This window comes from Microcaecilia unicolor, chromosome 1, assembly GCF_901765095.1.
Source record: "Microcaecilia unicolor chromosome 1, aMicUni1.1, whole genome shotgun sequence".
Lineage (NCBI taxonomy): Eukaryota > Metazoa > Chordata > Amphibia > Gymnophiona > Siphonopidae > Microcaecilia > Microcaecilia unicolor.
The window spans coordinates 591,606,056-591,629,992 of NC_044031.1; the positions used below are offsets into that span (position 1 = coordinate 591,606,056).

At 41.8% G+C, this 23,937-nt stretch overlaps 1 protein-coding gene across 1 annotated transcript in view; it reads right to left on the reverse strand.

Moving 5' to 3' along the window:
* Positions 1-7,827: 7,827 nt before the first annotated feature.
* The window catches only part of KCNQ3 (potassium voltage-gated channel subfamily Q member 3), a 379,802-nt gene continuing 363,692 nt past the window's right edge, over positions 7,828-23,937 (reverse strand). The window contains exons 14-15 of the mRNA XM_030189943.1: positions 18,272-18,350; positions 7,828-8,556 (exon numbers count right to left, since the gene is read on the reverse strand). Coding sequence (XP_030045803.1) covers positions 7,828-8,556; positions 18,272-18,350 — 808 coding nt within the window. The remainder of the gene's footprint in view (positions 8,557-18,271; positions 18,351-23,937) is intronic.

A 23,937-nucleotide genomic window follows, 5' to 3' on the forward strand; every position in this document is an offset into this window, starting at 1 on the left:
GTCATTCCTGCCCGGTTACCACATGAGACCTTACCGCTAGGCCAATGGCCAAAATGGATGCATGGCAATTTTGATTTTGCCGCACTTCCATTTTCAGCAAAAATTATTAAAAAGGGCTTTTTTTACAGGCGCGCTGAAAAATGATTGGCATGCACCCAAAACCTACGCCTCGACTACCGGAAGCCATTTTTCAGTGCACCTTTGTAAAAGGGCCCCTTAATTAATGAAATCACAGAACTCATTGAGCCAACAGTTCAATGGCATCAAAGACTTTGTGAATGTGTCAAGGCTGAAGGAGGACACTTTGAACACAAATTATGAATTAACTAAGAAAAAGAAACCCATTATACTAATGTATTTTTAAGGTCTTACTAGAAGTTTAAACAATTGCAAAGGATTTCGAAATCCTGTAAGAGGTCCTGCTTTTTTTTTCCGACACTGTGTATGAGTTGGGCATGTCTCCTACATGCATGCTGTACTTAAGCATGCCTGCTTATGCCTAGGCATTCCTTACACTGCATCAGAATGCCCAGAGGCACATAGTTATAGAACTGTCCCCTTTGTTACCTCCCTTGACCTAAGCCCATTCCAGGAAAATGCTTTAGAGAAATGTGGATAAAAACAGGCTTGTTGTAGACCAGTGGTTCTCAACCCGGACCTCAGGACACCCCTAGCTGGTCAGGTTTTCATGATATCCACAATGAACATGCATGAGATAAATCTGAATGCACTACCTCCACTGTATGCAAATTTATCTCATGCACGTTCATTGTGGGTATCCTGAAAATCTGAGCTGCTAGGTGTGTCCTGAATACTGGGTTGAGAATCCCTGTTCTAGAATAATGCGTCTACTTTTATGAATATTGGGAATGGGCAAATTTCAGACAGACACTATAGAGCTAGGTTTAATGAAAGGCGCTACTATGTTACTACATGCTAACACAAATCAATGCATGCTATTTACTCCAGGCACATGAACAGTGATAATGTATTTTAATCTGGTCTTTACCTCAAAGCCAGAAACCTAAGTGAAGAGTACATTTATTTATTTAAAATATTTATTAGCCGCACAATCCCAAAGTACTTGGCGGCAAACAAATCAACATACATAATAAGAATGTACAAAATAAAACAGCACAACAAAAACTTACATACATAAAATATACAATATAAACCATAAATAAAATGCTTCATCTCGACAAAACTTTTGTTCATATGCATACTGATGTGCTATTTCTCCATTTATTTCATATGCTTTTTAAACTAACATCAGGAACAGAAGGGTTTTCAAATTTCAGCAATACTCTCCATGAGGATGGTAAGCCATTCCAGAGCTTTGGACCTACAACCCTGAACACTGAGACCGATACTCTTCCAGTTTAATCATTTTAAAAGATGGCATTTCCAACAAATTTGGTGTTCACAATGTTGTAGCAATAATAGGTGAGACTAAATTATTTAAAAACCAATAATATGATCTGGAATATGTTTCTTTGCTCTATCGGAAGCCAATGAAGCTCTTTCAATACAGGTGTAATACGACAAAACCGTGAGAAACATGAGACAATTCTTGATGCAGCATTTTGTGCTATTTGTAAAGCTTTCAACTGATTCTTATTCAGACCCATCAATAAACCATTACAACAATCAAAGCATGGCATCACCACACTTTGAACAACCAACCTAAAGCTGAAAGGACTAAGAAGCTCTCGTGATCTTCTCACCATTTTCAATTTAAGGAGTACCTGCCTAATCTAATCATTTTAGTAACTTGTGGCTTCGTAGATAGAGAAGAATCAAAAAGGACCCCAAGTTCCAAATTGTGTTTATAACAGGAACTTTAAGTTACACTTACAGCAGCTAGGGCGCTAACTTTAATTAAAAAGAGATTATAGTGCCCCTAAAAATCTGCAAACATTTTGCTGTATATAAATTCTTTTATAATATTTCCTGTTAAAGAAGTTGTTGACATTACCAAAGTCAGTGAAGAAATGCTGTATATCTCAAGGAAATTACAGCATATTTCACAGTCAATGAGATTGCTCAGGAACTAAATGAACATTACTTTATAATGAAAGCATGACTTTAGTACATTCCATAAATTCAAGGCAAGAAAGAGATAACATAAGATGAAAAGGCACTTCTGTTTCTGTATGAACCGTTGTGTTCAGGGTTGAAAACTAAGTTGTATACATTTCTTCCTTGACATTTGGGGTAGCTGTACAGGTCGGACCTGGAATCCAGTGTTATCTACTGAAGCTGGCATAGGTCTACTGCATAACTATGAATTTGAGCAGCTTGGCTGTGTTGTTTTATTTAGGGGTGAATTCATCAAGGTGCAGTAAAAGTTCACACTTTACTGCACCTTGAGGCCCTGCAGGATTCAGCAATCTACAGGATTCTGGTACCACACATTTCTGAATCCCGGTCCAAAAGAATAACGTTGCTTTTGAGTCATCTCACAAGCAGTGCTATTTCCATGGTCCCGGAACATCAGGATGTGCAAAGCCATGACCTGATGCTCCCTGCAACTCTGGGTCCCCTTTGATTTAATCTCCCCTTTATAAGGTCCCCCCCTCCAAATTGGCTACTCATAAGTGGTCACTGGTGGTCCAGAAGGTCCGGGGGAATCCAGGGTGGGGGAGGGGTAGGTCCGGGGGTCTGGTCTGAGGGTCCAGGGGTTCTTCACTCCGGGTGCATTCCTCCAAATGTCACGACTGCCACTAGGGGTCATGTTTCCATGTTCCATATATAGATATGCAAGACTGCTGCTAGGGGCAGTTTCTGGAGGAAGGTGCACAGGTGCGATTGGGCATTGCTGTTGCAATGGACCTTCAGACCACCTCCCAGACCCTGGGATTCCCCTCTCGAACCATCAATGACCACTTAAAATAGCCACTATGGGGGGTGAGCCCTTATGTTGTAGGGGGGACCCAGAGCTGCAGGCTAGGAGCATCAGGCCACAGCTTTGTGACCTGATGCTCCCAGATGGTAAAATAACCCCAACAAAAAGCTGGGGTTATATTCTTGTGCTTTGGAGGCCCTAACGTGACTTGCAGTGTATCACTGTAAGTCGTGTTTGGGTATTTGCATATTAATGAGATACAAAACATGCATTTGCATCTCATTACTCATGCATGGTGACTTAAATAGCACCACAATATTTTTTAAAAAGTGGCGTTAGGGCTGTTTAAGTGCATTAAGATCCAATTATTTGATGAATCCCCCCCCCTTATTATTTTTATAACTGCGTGTCCTTCATTTCCAAAGAATTGCTTACAGGTTGATATAGTCAGCCATGTGATATTCATAGTCTGCCTGCATTTCTGCCATATCTTAATGAAAGGCACAGCACTGAAGGTTTGGTCCAGGATTTTGGGTCTCTTTTACAAAGCAGCAGTAAAAGAGGCCCTGCTGTGGTGTGGGTTTGCTGTACACCTAGGACCCCTTTTACTACCGCCCAGTAAAAGTTTTTTCCTTTTCAAAAAAGAAATGGCCATGCATTAAGTTGAACACTTGCCGTGCAGCCATTTCCTGGGGGGAGTAGACTGGTGGTAACTGGGCAGCACACAGCCCTGCCCGATTACCACCGGATGCACCCCCTCCATGCAACCCCCACCCCAAAAATTATTTATGGCAGGAAATAGCGTACGGTGGGGGCCAACTGGTAGACAGGCGGTAGTTCTGAATTGCCACGCAGAAAGCTTGTGGTTGGCTTGCTGCTCTTTATTAAAAAGGCGCCTTAATGAGCTCTAGCTGGTCCTTCCTGCATGTCTTCCTACTTCAGTACCAGCCTAAGGATGTGCATTCAGTTCATTATTATGACTTAGAGGTCTTTTTACTAAGTTGTGGCATAAACTGACCATTGCACACCCTTGCATGGGTTTTTCCCACATGTTAAAGCCATTTTCACCGCAGTCATAAAATGGCCTATTTTCTATTTTTTGTATTAATGGCCATGCACCCTCCTGCCACTTCCCTTCCTCCCAAAAATAGAAACTGTTTTTAGCTCCCGGATTAGTGTGTGCTAATTTGCAGTTACCTCAGGATACCTGAGCACGTCCTGCGGTTCGTCATTTTAAACTGCATTAGGTATGCGTTAGTGCCTAATGCAGCTTTATAAAAGGACCCCTTAGTGAGCACAAAATGGATTTAATAGTGGAGGAGTAGCCTCAGTGATTAGTGCAGTGGACTTTGATCCTGGGGAACTGAGTTTGATTCTCACCGCAGCTCCTTGTGACTCTGGGCAAGTCACTTAACCCTCCATTGTGCCTGGTACAAAATAAGTACCTGGATATATGTAAAACCACTTTGATTGTAGTTGCAAAAACCTCAGAAAGGCAGTATATCAAGTCCCATTTCCCTTCCCTTAATCTATGAATTAATGTATTTGCAATTGATTCACATGTGTTAAAAAGTTTTGAAAAATTATGGAAGGTCTTTCACATATACCTAAATTAATTGTGAGCCCCAGATTAAATGGGAACAAAACTTGAAAAGATGTTTTAATAATTAAAAATGAAAGGGCTCAAAAGCAACAGCACCCACATGAATGCAGTTTGGAGCACTTTGAGAGAAGAGGGAGATTCCATGGTGGAATGAAGAGGAAAGCTTCACTATTTCAAGTTGTGATTTGGGATTTTTGTTTATATTGTTGCACAACATGGTGGAAATGTATAAATAATATTTCCTGGGGCTTTACACGTGACCTTTAGACTTTATGGATAAATACTGGAACTGCAGGGATATTGGGATGATAAACATTTATGAAAATTAATATATGAAATGAGAAAAAAACATCTGAATTCTGGAAAAGGACAAACTAAAAACTAACTGAAAACTGTTGGCCTGTGCACATTACTACAACTGGCAATGTTGCAAAGATCATAAAAAATGTGAATGCTATCGAAGAAATCCTCCTCCGAACTGCGCAAGAAATAATCTTCAACCAACAATAAATCTTAAATAGGTCATTGCACAATTTAGCTCACCATCATTGTATTGCCCTTTTTTAATCATCCTTATGGTTGGTGGGGCCAAATAAAATAACCTCTGTCCTAGATCATCAAGGTTCTCATGCTCTGTGGGGAAAAGGTTGGTTGGGCTATGGCCCCAGTAGTCCACCCCATTCTGTTACCTTTGCCATAAAAGTTTAAATAAACCTTACTGATTTACTGTAGAAGAAAATTACACGTGGTGGGAAATTTTTATAACATCTACAAAGCCCATCCAACAGTTCTCCCAGCCAACCCTCTCCCCACCCCCTTGATTTCCCTGGATTTGCCTAGGGGCCATCCTTGGTTGGCTAGTGGAACAGATCAGGAGCGATCCCTCTCTGCTCTTACCCTATTTGGCTCCAGGTTCCAAAATGGCACAGATGACCTATAGTGGTAGTCATACTGTTCTATTACTAGGGGTCAGTGTGTGCAATTATATTTTCAAAGCCCGACAATGTGGGAGTGGAGAGAAACCAATCTCGCTCTGAACCACTAGTTGCCCAGGGATGACCTTTGGGTAAATGATAGGGGTTCTCAAAGAGTTTGGGTGTGGGTTGACTTGGAGAACTATGGAAGGGGCTTTGTGTCATGAGAAGGGCATGGAGGATAAATTCAGGGGAATGGGGAGATTGGGTATATAGAATCAGGATGGTAGGGATCGGAGGATCAGATCAGAGGAAAGTCAGAGGTCGTGATACTGGACTGCTGGTAGCATGGCTGCACTTACCACCACCTCAAGGTTGAGCGCAAGGACTGGAAAGTTTGCACACAGTCCATGAGGTTTTTGGCCGATGATGAACAGAGGGTCCGTTTATGACCCATTTCAGCTCTTTTGACGTGATACGTCTAGGAGCTCTGTGAGGCCTTTATCCCTCTAATTAAATTTGTTCAACAGTCACAGTGCTGGATATTTGTCACATTTTCATTTTGTGGAGATACACTCTATCTGATAGCTTAACATCTCCAAAATGACGCTATTGGAGATGCTAAGTTATCTCCAAGCCATACAAGGGATCTTTCAATTAGATGCTTCTTCTGTATTTGACCTTGACAAAGTGTTATGAATCGGTGAAATGGGTCCCATCGGATTTGTAGAAGTTCATTTTGAACTATATAATTATAACAATTGTTTAAGCTTGAGCAGGCACTTTGAAAATTAATCGAGCAATCAAATCTGATGTGAAAGCTCTATTTTATTTATTTATTTGCTGCATTTGTACCCCACATTTTCCCACCTATTTGCAGGCTCAATGTGGCTTACACTATGTTGCTAAAGGTATAAACTTTGTGTTCAAAGTTGCATTCTTATAATAAGTTTGGATTGAAGAGGATATTTTGAACTTTGATAATAAAAATGTGCGTATTCCACAACTAGTTTTGACATTTTTGGACCTTTTGTGTGTAAAACTTTATTTTTATTGTTATGTTCATTATTGGTTTCTCCTTTAATTTTTGGCTATGCTAATGTCTACATATAATAAAATCTGAGCTAGCTGTTTAACGCAGCTTAGTGAAAAAGCCCCTCAATCTTTTAAAAATGCTAATGAACTGAATGTTTACTAACAAATGCATATTCCTATACCCCAAAGTAAAACTCCACTTCAGATTTAGATACTGTTATTTTTAAATGCAAGTACACGCCAGTCTCTAAATAAGTTGGCAGATCTACAAGTAATCACTCCATCACAGATGCCCTCTAAATCTAAAGTTGCTTACAGCTGCAAGTTAACCAGAAGGAAACATTTCACTGCTCTGCCTTGCAGGGGCAGGTCATCCAGGAAAACTTATTGAACCTTCGTCAACAATGGAGCACACTGTTTGCCCAGAAACATCCCGCCATTAGACATCATGCTAGATCACGAAGATGGGTGACTCTAAAACATGGCATTGAGTTGTGGCTATAAATCCTACTAGATTGGCCCATACCATGGTCTTTTTTTCCATGGCAAAACTGACTAAAAATTCTCAAAAAAATTTCATTGTAACTAATCTGACGAGTTTGATTAAACCACTAGAGATAGACTTACCAAAATCATAAAAGGTTTTATAAGATAAGGTGTAAGCAGAGCAACTGGATGGCAGGTTATAGATGTTGAAATTCATACAAACTGTCTTTAAGGAACCTGGTTCCATGATCCTTTTAAAAATATGTAATTAAAATATATCTTAATGGCATTTAAATTGACCCATTATGTGTTACTTAAAACTATCATCAGTAAGGTATTCTGGTTAATTGATGTTGGCAAGAATGTGCTGTCTGAAAAAATGTGAATGCTATCGAAGATAGCATTCTTGTCAACACTGGAGGCTTTTCAACCCCCTATTTATTTAATCATTCTTCTATGTACTTAATATGACACATCTTAGAATATTACATAGTGGCTTGATCATTTTCCTTACCAGCATTGGAATCAGCTATTTTGGTTAGTTTAGATGAAGAAAAAAAATATTTACTTTATAAACAGGAATTGAAATTTTCATGTTGCAACTTGCTTTATAAAAGATAGCATGAAAGGTCAAATCTTTCTGCATAGATCCAGTTGTCATTGAGAACTTCAGTTAGGTATGTACGACACAGTAGAATAAATCAGCTGAACCACTTATATAGTGTAAATTCATGCAAACCGTGCACAAAATTAAGCTGTTTAGTTTTACTGGTATGAAAAAATCTGATTTAGTAATCCATATGAAATGTTGCCAAATGACTAACACTAGTGTACATGCATTTTATGCCACCATAGGTATCTGAACAAGTAAACTTTGGGCACGTGTGTAGTAAGATATGCAACACACGCTTAACATTACATGAAGGGACCTCACCCTACCCTATTTACAATGGTTTGGAAGGGGTCCATACCGAATCTGAAATTCCATCCCCTGTCAAAGATAGAGGAATGGGACCACTCGGAGTAAAGGGGTCAGTATCTGTGTCTGTTTCACCTTCAGCCAAATAGCGCTTCTCTCTCATCCAACTCGATCCTCCATTTGAATCGAAAATGAAGTCATCTTTCTCTTGAGAGATGCTGAATCCACTTGGAGTGCGCTCAAGTTCCTCATGGTTGACAGAAAGAAGAGATAACGGGGTGTCACTGTCTCTGGTAAAGCTGTGTTTTGGTCTTGGGGAAATCCTGTCTGAATATGGGCTATGTATCTCTCCTTGGGACCGGAAATTAACTCGAGTGTCTAGTAGAGTAAGTATAGGTAAAACTGTAGGCCTTTCCGGGTATGGTTTTGAACAAGGTGGAGCTATCCTCCCACAGTCTGGCTCGCTGAAGTGCAAAGATGAGGCATAATCATCTGGGTCCTTTGTGAAGAACTCATATGTATTTATCTTGTTGAGTGGAACTTGGTGCAAATTATAAGGGGTTGTATGGGAACATGATTCAGTATAGTTATAAACGACTCTTTTAAAGTCAGAATATTGGTCATCTTCATTTTTTGCATCTGGTGATACTGGTCCTTTGGAGGGATAATATTCTGTGACTTGAACTTGCAGCTGATCCATGTGCTGCATGTGCATATCTACAAGGAAATCCAGTTTTTTCCCCATGTCATGAACCTAGGAAAAAGAAAACAACCAAACAAAAGAAGTCAGTAAAAATGCATTTCTATTGATGTACTGCACAACAAGGGAGGGAACTGCAGTACCGACTTATTTTATGTTTCATAAAATAAATGCTGCTAACGCTTTTATTTATTACTAGTAAAAAAGGCCCGTTTCTGACACAAATGAACCGGACGCTAGCAAGGTTTTCCTCGGAGTGTGTATGTTTGAGAGAGTGTATGTGAGAGTGACTGTGTGTGAGAGAGAGAGTGAATGTGCGAGTGTGTGTGTGTGTGTGTGTGTGTGTGTGAGAGAGAGTGAGAGTGAGTCTGGGTGCGAGTGTGTCTATGAGAGAGAGAGTGTGTGTGTGAGAATGAGAGTGTGTGCAAGTGCATATGTGAGGCACAGTGTGAGAGAGAGTGTGTGTTTCACACAGATACAGTGTGTGCGAGAGAGAGAGAGAGTGTGTGTGAGACACAGACTCTCTGAGAGACTGAGTGTATGAGACCAAGAGAGTGTGTGAGTGACTGTGTGACACATAGAGAGTGAATCTGATACAGTGTGAGACATAGAGTGTGTGAGAGACAGTGTGTGAGAGTGCGAGCAGAAAGACATTGACTGTGAGAGAGAGAGAGTGTGTGAGAGAGAAAGTGTGTGTGTGACAGAGATACCTCCCCCCCCCCCCTCTGGTGTCAGCCCCCCCCCCCCCTCTCTCTCTCGTGTCTGAGCGTTACTCTGCAGGATGCTGAGCTCTGGCTGTGCTTCAAGGAACTGACCAATCCTATTTAATAGAATGCACCTCCAACATTATGAAGCCGAGAAACCTCATGTGGTTGGTCACTTCTGCTTGTGACGAACCTGGAAGTACGTGATGTCAATTCAGGAGATGGATACAGAGAGCAGGAATGCCTCAGCCATGCAGTCAGCTTCAGAATGTTGGAGGTGTGTTTTATTATATAGGATTTAGTAGTAGTAGTATTTAAAATTCTTATACCCAGCACTATCTCCAAATCTGTTTTCCAAACAGTTACACATAATACCCTGTATTCTATATATATGGCACCCAGAATTGCATGACCCAAGAGCCTTCAAGACCGGAACATGTCTTTTAATTGATAGAAGTAGAAATAATGTGCATCAGTGACCCGACAATGTAATAGTTGACCTTCAAATCAGTCAAAACTCTGATGTTCCGGTGTCTGTGAAGGTCAACTATTATAGTTTGGAGCCCTGGTGGCAGGCTATCTTTTCCTCACTTTTGAAAGTACTGACTAAAGAGACCCCTGATGCAGGCACTGTATGCCGAAACACAGATCATGTTGGGTCACTGATGCACATTATTTCTACTTCGTATCAATTAAAGGACATGTTCTGGTCTTGAAGGCTCTTGGTGCTTTCTTGTTTGGGATTGTTTGTTTTGTACTTTGTATCCCTCTCTTTTTGGCTTTACCCAGAATTGTTTGCCCAAGATGCACACACAAATTAATTGAGCAACAAGCCAATTAACATCAATAATTGAGTGCTAATGACCAATTATTGATGTTAATTGGCACTCGTTAAAATCTGCATGCACATCTGGCTGTGCACTGTTGTATAAGGCCACTAAGAGTAGAGGAGTAGCCTAATGGTTAGCGCAACAAGCTCTGCTCCTCATGACCTGGGTTCAAGTCCCACTGCAGCTCCTTGTGACCTTGGGCAAGTCACTTAGGGGTCCTTTTACTAAGCCATGTAAGCATCTACGCATACCCAAAGCATGCCAAAATGCAGTTACCGCCTGACTACCGTGTGGCTCTTGCAATAATTTCATTTTTGGCACACATCCGCTATGCGCATCTGAAAAATATTTTTTATTTTCTGGTGCGCGTAATGGACGCACGCCAAGTGGCATTTGGGGCGCGTAGGTCATTACCACCCGGTTATCATGTGAGTCTTTATTGCTAGGTCAATGGCCGGCGGTAAGGTCTCAGACCCAAAATGGATGCACAACAATTTTCATTTTGCCGCACATCCATTTTCGTGGAAAAAAATGGCCCCTTTTTACAGATGCACTAAAAAATGGAACGGCGCACACCCAAATCCCGCGCCTGCACTACCGCAAGCCATTTTTTAGCAGGCCTTTGTAAAAGAACCCCTTAATCCTCCATTGCCTCAGGTACAAAAACAGATAGTGAGCCTTCTAGGGACAGAAAAAGTACCTGCTTATAATATGTACAGTGCTGTGTACATCTAGTAACGCTATAGAAATGATTAGTAGTATAAGGCACGGCACCTAACTCTACTAGCGCACAACTCAAAAGAGGACATGGCCATGGGCATGTCAGGGGTGTTCCAAAATGTTGCACGTGGAATTACAGAATACAGTCTCAGTATACCTAACTTACCAGGTTTCAGCAGGTGTAAGTCTTGTGCCTAAAGTTTGGCATGGGAATCAGCACCAAGAGTAATTTTATAATGGGTATGTACAGTTTATAGATTTGTGCTTAGCGCCAATTAATTTTGGCACTGAATTTTGAACACCATGTACTGAATCTAGCCCAATATATCCTGTTTAGAGCACACTTAAAATGCTAAAGTATAGTTATGATTCCTATTATTGCATATCATGCAGTCAACAAACAAGAGAGTAAGAATACTTAGCAAATGTAAGGCAGAAGCAGCAGAGTGAAGGTAGTTTGGATAGGAGATCAGCTGAGAAAACTAAAGCTATAACACAATCAGCTTCTATTTTTTACATGATATGATGTCAACAAAGTAAAAAAAAAAAAAAGGACTAAAACTTGTGCAGAATCCCTCTTGATATTCAGCAATATTTAACCAGCCAGGAACAGCTCCTGGCCGGTTAAATAGTGCTTAACTGGCTATGTGCAAATATTCCATGGGAGATAGCTAGTTATCTCCAGCTGAATGCTCCCAGTCGGCACTTACCCCTAAATTCTATATAGCACGCCTAGCGTTCCGTGCTGAAATCCAAGCATATTCTGTAACAACACTTATAACTTAATTGGCTTAACAAGCCAAACAGCCTTGTTAACAGCACTTAACAAGCAACAATAAACACTAATTGACGATAATTAGAATTTACGCACCCAACTCCCTAAGTGTATTCTATAATGCTTCGCCTAACACAAGACTATCTATACTTCAGGAAGCAGGTGAAAGCTTGGATCTTCAACCACGCCTTTAATGGAAGAGGTAAATGACACCGGCTGCACATACTACAACAGGGCATTTTTATTTACTTTGATCCTAGCTCAAATAATGTTCAAGCACCTTTCTGACCTCATTTACAACTTTCTTTAAATTAGTCCCTTATTTTCTTACTCCTGTTACTCTATCTTATCTATCTATATGTTGCATCTTTGCTTACACCCTATGCTGTCTATTTAAATGTTTTATTATGTATTGTGTTGTCATTGTAAATGTAGCATATTATGCCACATTTTGTGTTGTTGTTTGACTATTTTTATTGCTGTAATTGTCTATTGCTAATGTTTGACTTATTCTTGCTCTATATCATCTTGAGTGAATACTTAAAAAAGGCAGTAAATAAATCCTAATAAATAAATAAATAAATAAATAAATAAATAGTGCACAGTCCTTTGCAAAGAGAGTGCAGTCTAGATGATGTTTGCTCATCCCTAATCCACATACACTCTTGCAGGTATCTTAGATTCTACATCAGCAATTGAGCATGTCCTGACTCGGATGTCTTAATTCTGATCTCTGTGTTCTATGTAAAACGGGGCTCATATTTTTTATAATATAAATTTATCAGGTATCATAAATTCATGTAAACTTCAAGTTAACTCATACAAAATCTTTCTCTGAGCCCTCTCTCTCAAAACAATAGAACTATATATCTCCCAACAAGAATTTTTGAGGCACTTACATTAAGCAGTTAGTGCAGGTTTTACCATGTGGTAGACATGATTGTAGACCTGCACTATCAATTACTGTGCATTAAAACCAGCCAATACACGGAGTGGAGGAGCGGCCTAGTGGTTAGGGTGGTGGACTTTGGTCCCAGGGAACTGAGTTCAATTCCCACTTCAGGCACAGGCAGCTCCTTGTGACTCTGGGCAGGTCACTTAATCCTCCATTGCCCCAGGTACAAATAAGTACCTGTATACAATATGTAAGCCGCATTGAGCCTGCCATGAGTGGGAAAGCACGGGGTACAAATGTAACAAAATAAATTACAAAATATGCTAGCTGCTTAATGAGGGTTGGTAGGGCAGAGAGAGGACTGGCCAGCTGCTACACAACATGCTGGTTGGCAAGAAAAGGAGATGAGTAGTAATGGGGATATGTCCTTGAAACAGCTTTATGCAAAACATGGCATGTCAGACTGAGCTGACAAAGCTAAGTCTTTTTATTCAAAGGTTTATAAGCTTTTGATTAAAGTCTAATTGACATTATATATGACATAGCTATTAAATATAAACATTTAATATTAACTATACAGAGAGACTTTTGATGATTTATGTACTTGATTCTTGAAACTATATAAAACCTTCATTAGTTTCAAGTTGCATAGCTGAGGTCTGCTATAAAGCAACAGTTAAATCTATTTTGCTAATGTAAATTTGGACTCGAGCATATATTTAAGCATTTGTAAATCCCTTGCCAGAGTTGGGATTAACACTGTCATAATCATTGAAGTTTATAGATCAGTAACACGCATAACTGTTCATTTGTGCCAATTAGCGCCAGTCAAGGCCCATTATTGATAGTTATCGCTAATTATGCCAATTAGTTTATATGCATAACTGTCCCTATTCTATCACTGCATGCCCAATTGCGCACCAAACGTTTGGTGGCATCTATAGTATTTGGGAGAGACAGCAAAACCGAGAAACAGAAAAAGTACAGAGAAAGGCAACAATGGTAAAGGAGATGGAATTTATCCCTGATGAAGAAAGGCTAAACTGGCTAGGGTTCTTCAGCCAGGAAAAGAGACAGATGAGAAGAGATATGATAGAAGTTCATAAAATCATCAATGGAGTGGAATAGATTAAAAGAGAATAGTTATTTTCTTCTTCATATAGTACTAAGATCAGAGAACAGTCCATGAAACTAACAGGTGGCAGATTTATAGAAGTTAGACAGTTTTTTGTTCAAGTAACAATCAAGCTGTGGAATTTGTTGTCAGTGGTTGTGGCCATGGTATCTAGCATACTTGCGTTTAAAAGGGATTTAGACTTGTTACAAGAAGAAACATCCACAAACAATCAACAGAGACCTCTAGTGTGTCTATCAGTATTAGGTCTGTATACTTTTGACTTGAAATTATCTTAGTTTCCAGAACTAGGGTTGACTCTTCTACTGAAGATGTTGCTTTTGGCACCTAACCTTTATACCTTTCAGGAAATCTAGACTGCCCCTATTTGACTGATTGTACATTTGTCCTTTAGATTGTAAGCTCCTTTGAGCAGGGACTGTCCTTCTATGTTAAATTGTACAGCCCTGCGTAACCCTAGTAGCGCTTTAGAAATGTTAAGTAGTAGTAGGAGGAGGAGGAGGGAACACCCTTTCTGGAGGGAAATCTGAGGGACTATCAGGCTCATTTTCAAAAGAGAAGGGCGCCCATCTTCCGACACAAATCAGAAGATGGGCGTCCTTCTCTCAGGGTCAATCAAATCGGCATAATCGAAAGCCGATTTGGGGCGTCCTCAACTGCTTTCCATTTCGGGGGAACGACCAAAGTTCACGGGGGCATGTTGGCAGCATAGTAAAGGCAGGACTGGGGCGTGCTTAAGAGATGGGCGTCCTCGGCCAATAATGGAAAAAAGAAGGGCATCCCTGACGAGCACTTGGCTGACTTTACTTGGTCCTTTTTTTCTTGCGACCAAGCCAACTGACCAGATGTCCACCGGAGGGAATCGGGGATGATCTCTCCTTACTCCCCCAGTGGTCACCAACCCCCTCCCACCCTATTTTTTTTTTTTTGCCAGCCTCTATGCCAGCCTCAAATGTCATACCCAGCTCCATGACAGCACTATGCAGGTCCCTGGAGCAGTTTTAGTGGTACTGTGCACTTCAGGCAGGCGGACCCAGGCCCATCCCCCCTACCTGTTACACTTGTGGTGGTAAATGTGAGCCCTTCAAAACCCACCAGAAACCCACTGTACCCACATCTAGGTGCCCCCTTCACCCTTAGGGCTATGGTAGTGGTGTACAGTTGTGGGGAGTGGGTTTTTTTTGGGGGGGGGTTGGGGGGCTCAGCACCCAAGGTAAGGGAGCTGTGCACCTGGTAGCAATTTCTGAAGTCCACTGCAGTGCCCCCTAGGGTGCCCGGTTGGTATCCTGGCATGTGAGGGGGACCAGTGCACTACAAATGCTGGCTCCTCCCACGACCAAATGGCTTGGATTTGGTCGTTTCTGAGATGGGCATCCTTGGTTTCCATTATCGCCGAAAACCGGGGACGACCATCTCTAAGGCCAACCTAAATGTTGAGATTTGGGCGTCGCTGACCGTATTATCAAAACAAAAGATGGACGCCCATCTTGTTTCAATAATACGGGTTTCCCCGCCCCTTCACGGAGCCGTCCTGTGAGGACGGCCCCAGGAAAACTTGAGCGCACCGTTCAATTATACCCCTCCACGTGAAACGTATAAAGACAAATGGGTGCCTACTTATCTTTTTAACATACTAGCATAAGTGGCAGGCACAGCCATTCACATCAGTCCTAGGTCTAGCTAAATGTCTCCACCTAAATTTATCATAGTAGTATTTTATAATCTATGCATGTTCTGGTGTGCTCCACCTAAACTCCACTGCTTTGCATGCCCACTGGTAAATCAGACACCATTTTAACACATGCACTTTTATGCCAGTTGATATTTTAAAAGAGGCCATTTCCACGCATATATGGTTACATCTTTATGTAAATACTGCCAATGTGGGCACATACTTTAGAATGTACCCCCTCTTTGGGCATAATTCTATAAAGAAGGTGCCAACATTTAGGGGCCAGGAGTGCATGCAAATGACCAGAATGCCGCTATTCTACAAAATGGTGCCTATATGTGATGGCTCATAGTTTGAAGATGGATATACACATGGGTGGAATTTGAGTGAAGCATGTATAAATGATATAATACTATAACCTACATACATTTTTAAACAATCTAGGCAGGAGTATTTACACTAGCTGGAATTGACAAAACAGATTTGGATAAGCTGGAGTGGACTTCGATGGCAACTTCAGTAGTTGGAACCTAAGGTCAGGGCCAGGCGGATTTCTACGGTCTATATCCCAGAAATGTTAAAAAGAGACAATGATCAAGTATTTTATATCACATTCATTGTTGGTTTAATCATGACTTGATAATGAGTGTGACTGTTGGGCAGACTGTTTGGACCGTTCAGGTCTCTATCTGCTGTCATTTACTATGTTACTTGATCATATCTAAGTTATATATGTGTAACCTGCTATTCTAGTATTCTATAAAGAATAGGCTCTCCAGAGGGCACCTGGTAGGAACCTATTCTTTAAAGGAATATTAGCCTACTAATGACCCTCCCTCCCTCCCCCCCCAAAAAAAAAAAACACCTATAGTTTAGGTAGAAGCACTACAGCAGCAACAGAGCTCACATGTGCACACCTAAGCTCTGGTGATATGTACGGATACTACAGTATTCTGTACACTAAGCATGTGTGAGTCCCACCCATGCCAGGCCCAGACTCTGCCTATGTGTATGCAAACCTTAAAATATGTGCTCTTTAAGATATGCCAGATTTACAAAATAGCACTTAGGTGGATTTTTGGCATTTGCATACATATGTGCACACAAACGAATGTATATGTTATAGGGCATGGCGTGGTCTGTGTCACGAGGTCTGCCTACTCTTACTCTTCCCTTTGAAGAAACCAGGAAAAATCCACAAATCTGGATCTGACTCCGGTCTGGGATTTCCAATTCTCCAGCTCAGGTATTCAGAAAGCAACCAAGTTCGAAAACATGAAGGCTTTTATACAGCAAAAAGAATCAAATTCAATAACTCTCAACACACAGCACAAGTCCTTACAACATGTTGGCTCAGGACCCAAAAGGAAAAAAGACCCAAAAAAGTTCATAACAGCAAGTTCAGTGTTAAGCACTTCACTCATTGCTTTCACTAGGCTTTGCCACCAAAAGGATTTGTGCACAACAGCACAGGAAGGGTTAAACTTTTTTTCCAGCACCAAATTTCTGTTTGAGTCCATGATAGTTCATAGGTTTGAACCAGCACTTCCAGGACACAGCCTGGAGCTGTGCCCTTAGAGAACCTCTCACTCACCAGGTAATTTCACCAACCTGATCACAGACATAAGTTAGGACTGCCCAGGAACAGTCTCTGCACACTCCACTTGGCTGAAACTAAGGATATGGGTTATACAGGAGAAATTTCCATATTCTCCTCCACTGGCAACTGTTCCCTCCTTCCAGAACAAACTCCATTCATTCAGGCAGTTGCCCCTTGACTGCCTCTTTCTCTTTCCTTTCAGGCAGGTCAGTCCCTTTCTCAGCACTCTGTATGGGCCACAGTCACCCATGCTTAAACACTGGGTGACAAGTCCCCATCATGCCAACCACATATAGGCAGTCAAACATGATGGAGTCTTGATTACAACCATATATCAACCCCAAGTATTGCCAACAGCGCATTCAATTTACCGGTCAAGTTGTCTTCTCTTTCCTCCGAGCTGCAGTGCAGAGCACCCTTACTTGCAGCATATGACAATAAAGTGATCTACAATACTGGAGTTGCCAAATCTTCACCAGTCTCTTGCCATTTGCGGGACACGGATAATAAAAGTCTGTCCGGTATCAGCTATCAACCTTAGTTTCCACTACTCTTACCCAACATAATACCTCAATAACCATGTTGTGTTTCCATCTTCTTTCTATTTAGGCATCCCCTGTGTCTATCCCACATATTTTTGAATTCGTTCACCATTTTTGACTCTAGCACCTCTCCTGGAAGGGCGTTCAAAGTGTCTACGACCCTCTCTGTGAAAAACGTATTTCCTGATGTTACTCCTAAGTTTACCTCCCTGCAACTTCAATTCATATCCTCTAATTCTACTGCCGCTATATCTCTGGAAGAGGTTTCTTTGCATATTGATACCTTTCAAGTACTTAAATTTCTGTATCAAAAAGGTGGACAAAGTAATGGAGCCAGGTGGGATACATCCAAGGGTACTGAAGGAACTTAGGGAACTTCTAGTGGCTCTGCTGGCTGACCTTTTCAATGCTTCTCTAGAGTCATTAGTGGTCCCAGAGGACTGGAGAAGATCATATGTGGTCCCTCTCCACAAAAGAGGAAGTAAGGAAGAGGTTCAGAACTACAGGCCGGTAAGTCTGACTTCTGTGGTAAGTAAATTAATGGAAACACTTTTAAAACAGAGAACAGTAAAGTTTTTGGAATCCAGTGGATTACGGGACCCAAAGCAATATGGTTTCACTAAAGGCAAGTCTTGACAGACAAACCTGACCAGAGAGTTGGATCGAGGGATAGTGCTATATGTAACTGGGTTGAGAACCCCTTTTTATCCTTGTCCAAATTCTGCCCTCGTGGCCACCCATTATTTTGAGCAGAAATTTGAAATGTCCCCCTTATGGAATCAGTTTGGCTCTGCTTATAAATTATTTTAGACAAACTGGTAATAAGTATCTAACATCTCAGTGCCTATCATGCTGCATTTGAGTGTACTATATTTGAACAAGCTTAAAAGTGATACCTGTCTTTCAACTTTAACAAATTTTCCCATCATGCTTTGGTCTTCATTACCTGATGCTTTGGCTACATATGGTTCATTCCTAGGAAGAAACACAAGAGCTATTACAATTTCACCATTTTTACTCACAATTATTAAACAATATACATAAAAGAAAAGAGAACTATGAAAGGAATTATTGTTCCACTTAGAACTGCTGACATTTCTAATGCATGCACTCTTACCTGCCAATCTTATTCGCTTTGTTAGAGCATTTTGCCTAGAAAAACAAAGTTCAATTCAGGGAACACAGATCTGATTGCACCTGCTTTTGAGCAAATGTAACATTCTAGCTCATTTATTTATTTTATTTATTTGTTGCATTTGTATCCCACATTTTCCCACCTATTTGCAGGCTCAATGTGGCTTACATAGTACCGTGATGGCGAACGCCAATTCTGGTATGAGAAATACAGAGTGGTGATTGTGTTAAAGTTCATGAGTTACAGAATGTCTTAGGTAGTTAAGGAGGAAGAATTAAGTGTCCTGTTCTGGTACAAGTTTCGTTGTGTTGCAGGGTTCGGGAGTTTAGGTTGGATCGTTATGGTATGCCTTCTTGAACAAACTGGTCTTTAATGATTTCCGGAAGATTGTTAGGTCATGCATTGTTTTCATGACGTTTGGTAGTGCATTCCATGTTTGTGTGTTTATGTAGGAGAAGCTGGATGCATATGTTGATTTATATTTTAGTCCTTTGCAGCTTGGGTAGTGGAGATTTAGCTATGTGTGTGCTGACCTTTTTGTGTTTCTGGTTGGTAAGTCTATGAGGTCTGCCATGTAGATCGGGGCCTCGCCATGAATAATTTTGTGAACCAGGGTGCAGATTTTGAATGCAATTCGTTCTTTGATTGTGAGCCAATGCAGTTTTTCACGTAGGGGTTTGGCGCTTTCGTATCTCGTTTTTCCAAATATGAGTCTGGCTGCGGTGTTTTGGGCAGTTTGAAGTTTCTTAATAATTTGTTCCTTGCATCCGGCATAGATTGCATTGCAGTAGTCTAGGTGATTTAGAACCATTGATTGTACCAAGCTGCGGAATATTTCCCTCGGGAAGAAAGGTTTTACTCGTTTGAGTTTCCACATTGAGTGGAACATCTTCTTTGTTGTAATTTTTGTTTGGCTTTCTAGCGTAAAAGGATCCTCTAATAAGATGTGCTTTAGGGTTGAAGATGGAGGAATTAAGGCTTCTAGGAGAATTTGCATCAGGAGTGGAAAAGTGAACAGAGGCGAGACAAAGGAGAGAAAGAGTATATGAGTGAAAGAGAACAGGAGGAAGAGGAGGCAGGAGTAAGAGACAGATGAAGAGGTAGAGATAGGACTGACAGGGGAGGAGGAGGTGTACAGAGAGAGAGAGAGAGAGAAGAGAGAAGAGGAGGCCCTGGGGCAGAAAGCAGCAAAAGAGGAAAGCAAGGATGCAGCCATGGCCATGCATCTCTAGGCCAAACGCCTAGAATTTTAGTTAGTGTATAGAACAAATTATTTACATACATAAATAAATGAATACACACCACTCTACTGAGTATGCCAGAGTACTCAGAAACATAGGAACAAGAGTTGCCATATTGGGTCAGACCGAAGGTCCATTTAGCCTAGTATCTTGTTTCTTACAATGGGTAATCCAGGTCACAAGAAGTAGCAAAATTTCATGCTACTTACTCCCAGGGATAAGCAGTGGCTTCCCCCAGGTTTATCTTAACAATGGTTTATGGACTTTTCCAAATGAAAAAGGAGAAGAAGAGCTCACACAGACATGAACAACAAACAAAGAAATGAGGTGGATGTCAGGAGGATATCTAGTAGTCTTTATTAACAACAGCAAAAAGATGACCTGACACGGCCGTGTTTCAGCAAAAGGCCTGGCTCAGGGGTCGTTATCTCTTATGGCGCAACCACGTAACAAAAGAGTCAAGTCCAGGCTGTGGAAATCCTATAATATCCTCAGTAGAACAATACTGCTGAATTGCAAAAATGCCAACCAACAAATGTCAGTGACATGAATCTTTGCAAGCACGATGCATCTAGGTGCCAAATTTGTGGTGTCCAGTTATATATTTTTGGAGATGTGGTGATCAGAATTGCATACTCAAGATGTGGTCTCACCAAGAAGTGATAACAGAGGCATTATGATATTCTTTATTTTATTCTCTATTCTTTTTCTAATAACTCCTAACATTCTGTTTACACTTTTGGCCACTGCCGCACACTGAGCAGAAGATTTCAATGCATTTACTACAATGACACCTAAATCATTTTCCTCAGCAGTGACTCCTATTGTGGAATCTTTTATCATGTAGTTATAATTCGGGATATTCTTCTCACTGTGCATCATTTTATACCTGTCCAATCTAAATTTCATCTTCCATTTGGATGCCTAATCTTCCAACTTCCCAAGGCCCTCCTGCAAATTCTCACGGTCCTTGTATGATTTACCAATTTTAAATAATTTGGTGTCATCTGCAAATTTGATCATCTCTCATTGTTGCTATTTAGAGATCATCAATGAATTCATTAAAAAGCATTAGACTCAGTACAGATCCCTGTGACACTCAACTCTCACCTTCTTGAGTGGAGTAGAACGGGTAGACGTGAATAGCTTCTTGACTCTTTCCAAAATACTAGGACTAGGGGGCATGCAATGAAATTACAAAGTAGTAAATTTAAAACAAAATCAGAGAAAATATGTCTTCACTCAATGTGTAATTAAACTCTGGAATCTGTTGACAGAGAATGTGGTAAAAGCAGTTAGCATAGCGGAGTTTAAAAAAGGTTTGGATAGCTTCCTAAAAGAAAAGTCCATAAGCCATTATTAAGATGAACTTGGGGGAAATCCACTGCTTATTTCTAGGATAAGCAACATAAAATGTATTGTACTGTTTTGGAATCTAGCTAGGTACTTGTAACCTGGATTAGCCACTTTTGGAAACAGAATGCTGGGCTTGATAAACCTTCAGTCTGTCCCAGTATGGCAATACTTATGTACTTATGTACTTCTTCCAATCAAAGAACTGACCATTTATCCATACTCCCTGTTTTCTTTTAAAGTTTCCAATCCACAACAGAATATTGCCTCCTATCACATGGCTTTTTAATTTCCTCAGGAGTCTATCATAAGGGACTGTGAGGGGGTACACAGAAAACTGCTCCTCACCCTTAAAAAAGATTCCTCAGGTAGTCTGAACCACCTTAAAGCCACTAGTCCTGCCCAGAGAGGAAATGAGACAGGAGGGGTGGAGCCAAAAGGACAGGAACCAGGAAACATAAAATGCAGGGCCAGAATCGGTTATGCAGGTCCAGGGAAGGAAGAAATGAAGCCAAGCATATGCTTTTACACACTACTGTGAAGTGAGGTAAGCTAACTTTTGATCTGAATATTTGTAAGCCTTGCTAGAAATCCAGAGTGAGAGAGAGAGCAGAAATTTACAGACTGTGTTTGGGGCATGGCCAGGGCCGCAGAGAAACACAGCTGGGCCCAGGGTAGGACTGCTCCCCCCCAACCTGGGCCGCCGTGTGTGCCCCCCTCCAGTTTGGGCTGCCCCCCATATTTGCACTGCCATCTTCACACCCCTCCCCCAACACTCTGGGTGTGCATGCTTGCCCCCTTACCAGCTGTGTCTCAGGCTGACTGCTCCTCCTCCTCCCTCGGTCTGTTGTCTCCTGCTTCTGTGTGCCGCGTTAATGCAATCATCAGGTCCTAGCATGCAGGAGCAGGAGAGAGACAAACCCAGAAGCATGAGGCAGGCCAGGCAGGCACTGGAAAGAAGAAGCTACCTTGCCAGGCCCCCTTGAAGGCTTGGCCCTGGCAATTTTACTTTATCCCCCCCCCCCCCCCCCCCCGGCAGCCCTGGACATGGCAATCACAAGCTACAGACTGTGTTTTGGGCCCTCTCAGCTACGGCCCTGGTTAAGACTTTGTTCTCTGAAGTGAAGAGACTTTATCTTTGTTTCTGGGCCTGTGAAGTAACAGGTCTCAGAATGAAGTTTAATAAAGCACTTATTTTCTGTTTATAACCTTGTCCGACTGTGCTATACTGAAGGCCCACCCTCAACCCTCACTCACAGTATCTCATGCTGTGGCAGTGGTGTGATATGGAGCTTATCCTTGACCTCCAGCGCTCTGGGCCTATTAACGATACTACGCCAGGACATCGGGCAAAAGGGAATAGTCCAGTACTAGTTGGGGTGGGGGGGAGGGGTATAGTTACTGCCAAAGAGGCAGTTTTTATTTTTGCAACCAGAAGGCAAGACAGCCCGGAGATCACAAGAGTCATCCTCTTGGAGCAGCTCCTTGAAGACTTATCCTCACCTATGAAACAGTAGGTGAGGCAGCACCCTAAATTGACCCCAGAGAGTGCTTTAGAAGTGTCCGAAGCCTTCTATCAAGCACAACCACAGTCAGAACCCTACAAAGAAAAGCAGCAGGCTGGAAGTCCTGGGAGGGAAAGAGAAAAAGCTGGACTGAATAACCAGAAGGATCAGAAGCCACCCTCCAGCCCCGGGTCTCCAAGGAAGGGATCAGAGCGATGGAAGCCCTCGTCCCCACGAATGCACTGTGCACCCTTAGCCCAGTCAGGAGATCCTTACTTCTCCACCTGTTTCAGGTGTGGGGGAAGAGGTCATATAGCTAGGGACTGCCAGGATCTAGCTGAAGATGCCATGGATGTGAATTTGGTAGCCTCACTCGCCTGACTGAAATTTTGTGGACGTTTTCAGTCTGGAAAGCAGAAATTGTGTATTACAAGTTCAGCTGGAAGGACACCCACACCAAGCACTAGTGGACTCTGGCAATATCAAGACCCTTATTCGGAGAGAAATACTCAACAGTCTGCAATTGAATTATGAGCAGACTGTGACCCTGGCATGTGTACATAGTGACCAAATGCAGTACCCGACAGCTCAGGTATCCTTTAAAACACATGTAGGTTAGCTCAGCTGGAAGCAGCAATCTTGCCTTGTCTTCCTTACCCAGTAGCTATGGTCCAGGATTTCCCGAATTTCAGTGTCATCTGGGCCCAGCGATTGCTGGCCGAAAGAAAGAGGAGGTGTCTTTCCCTGAGATCTTCCCGCTAGAGAACCAAAAACCCCAAATTGCCTAAACCACACTGCCAGTGGCGGTTAGAGAAACTGCATTATTCTGAATCTAGCAGCTGCAATGGATGCAGACGTAGAAGACGGTGGTCCAGACACCCCAGACCCATTAGACAGCCTACCCGAATGAAGTAGCAAAGGAGCTACAGGGAATTTTAAAAGGGCACAGTCAGAGGATGAGTCCCTTAGAGCAGCCTGAGCTAAGGTTGTTTTGGTAGATGGGAATCCCGAGGGTAACCAGGACCCCTCTAAGGTCACACTCCTGTATTTCTTAATAAAGAGTGACTTGCCTTATAATGTGGCCAAGGGAACCCTGGAGAGGGAAGAGGTAGAGCAACTGTTATTCCCTCAACCCTACCATAGGCAGGTCATGAAATTAGCCCACAGTCACCTGTTAGGAGGCTACCTGGGGGGAGGAGAAGGCCCGGGAGTAGATTTTGGCCCGTTTTTTCTGTCTGGGTGTATTCAAGCAAGTTGAGCTTATCTGTCTATTCCTGCAAGGGTTCCACCTGCCCCTCTTGAGCCCATGCCCATTGTCAATATCCCAT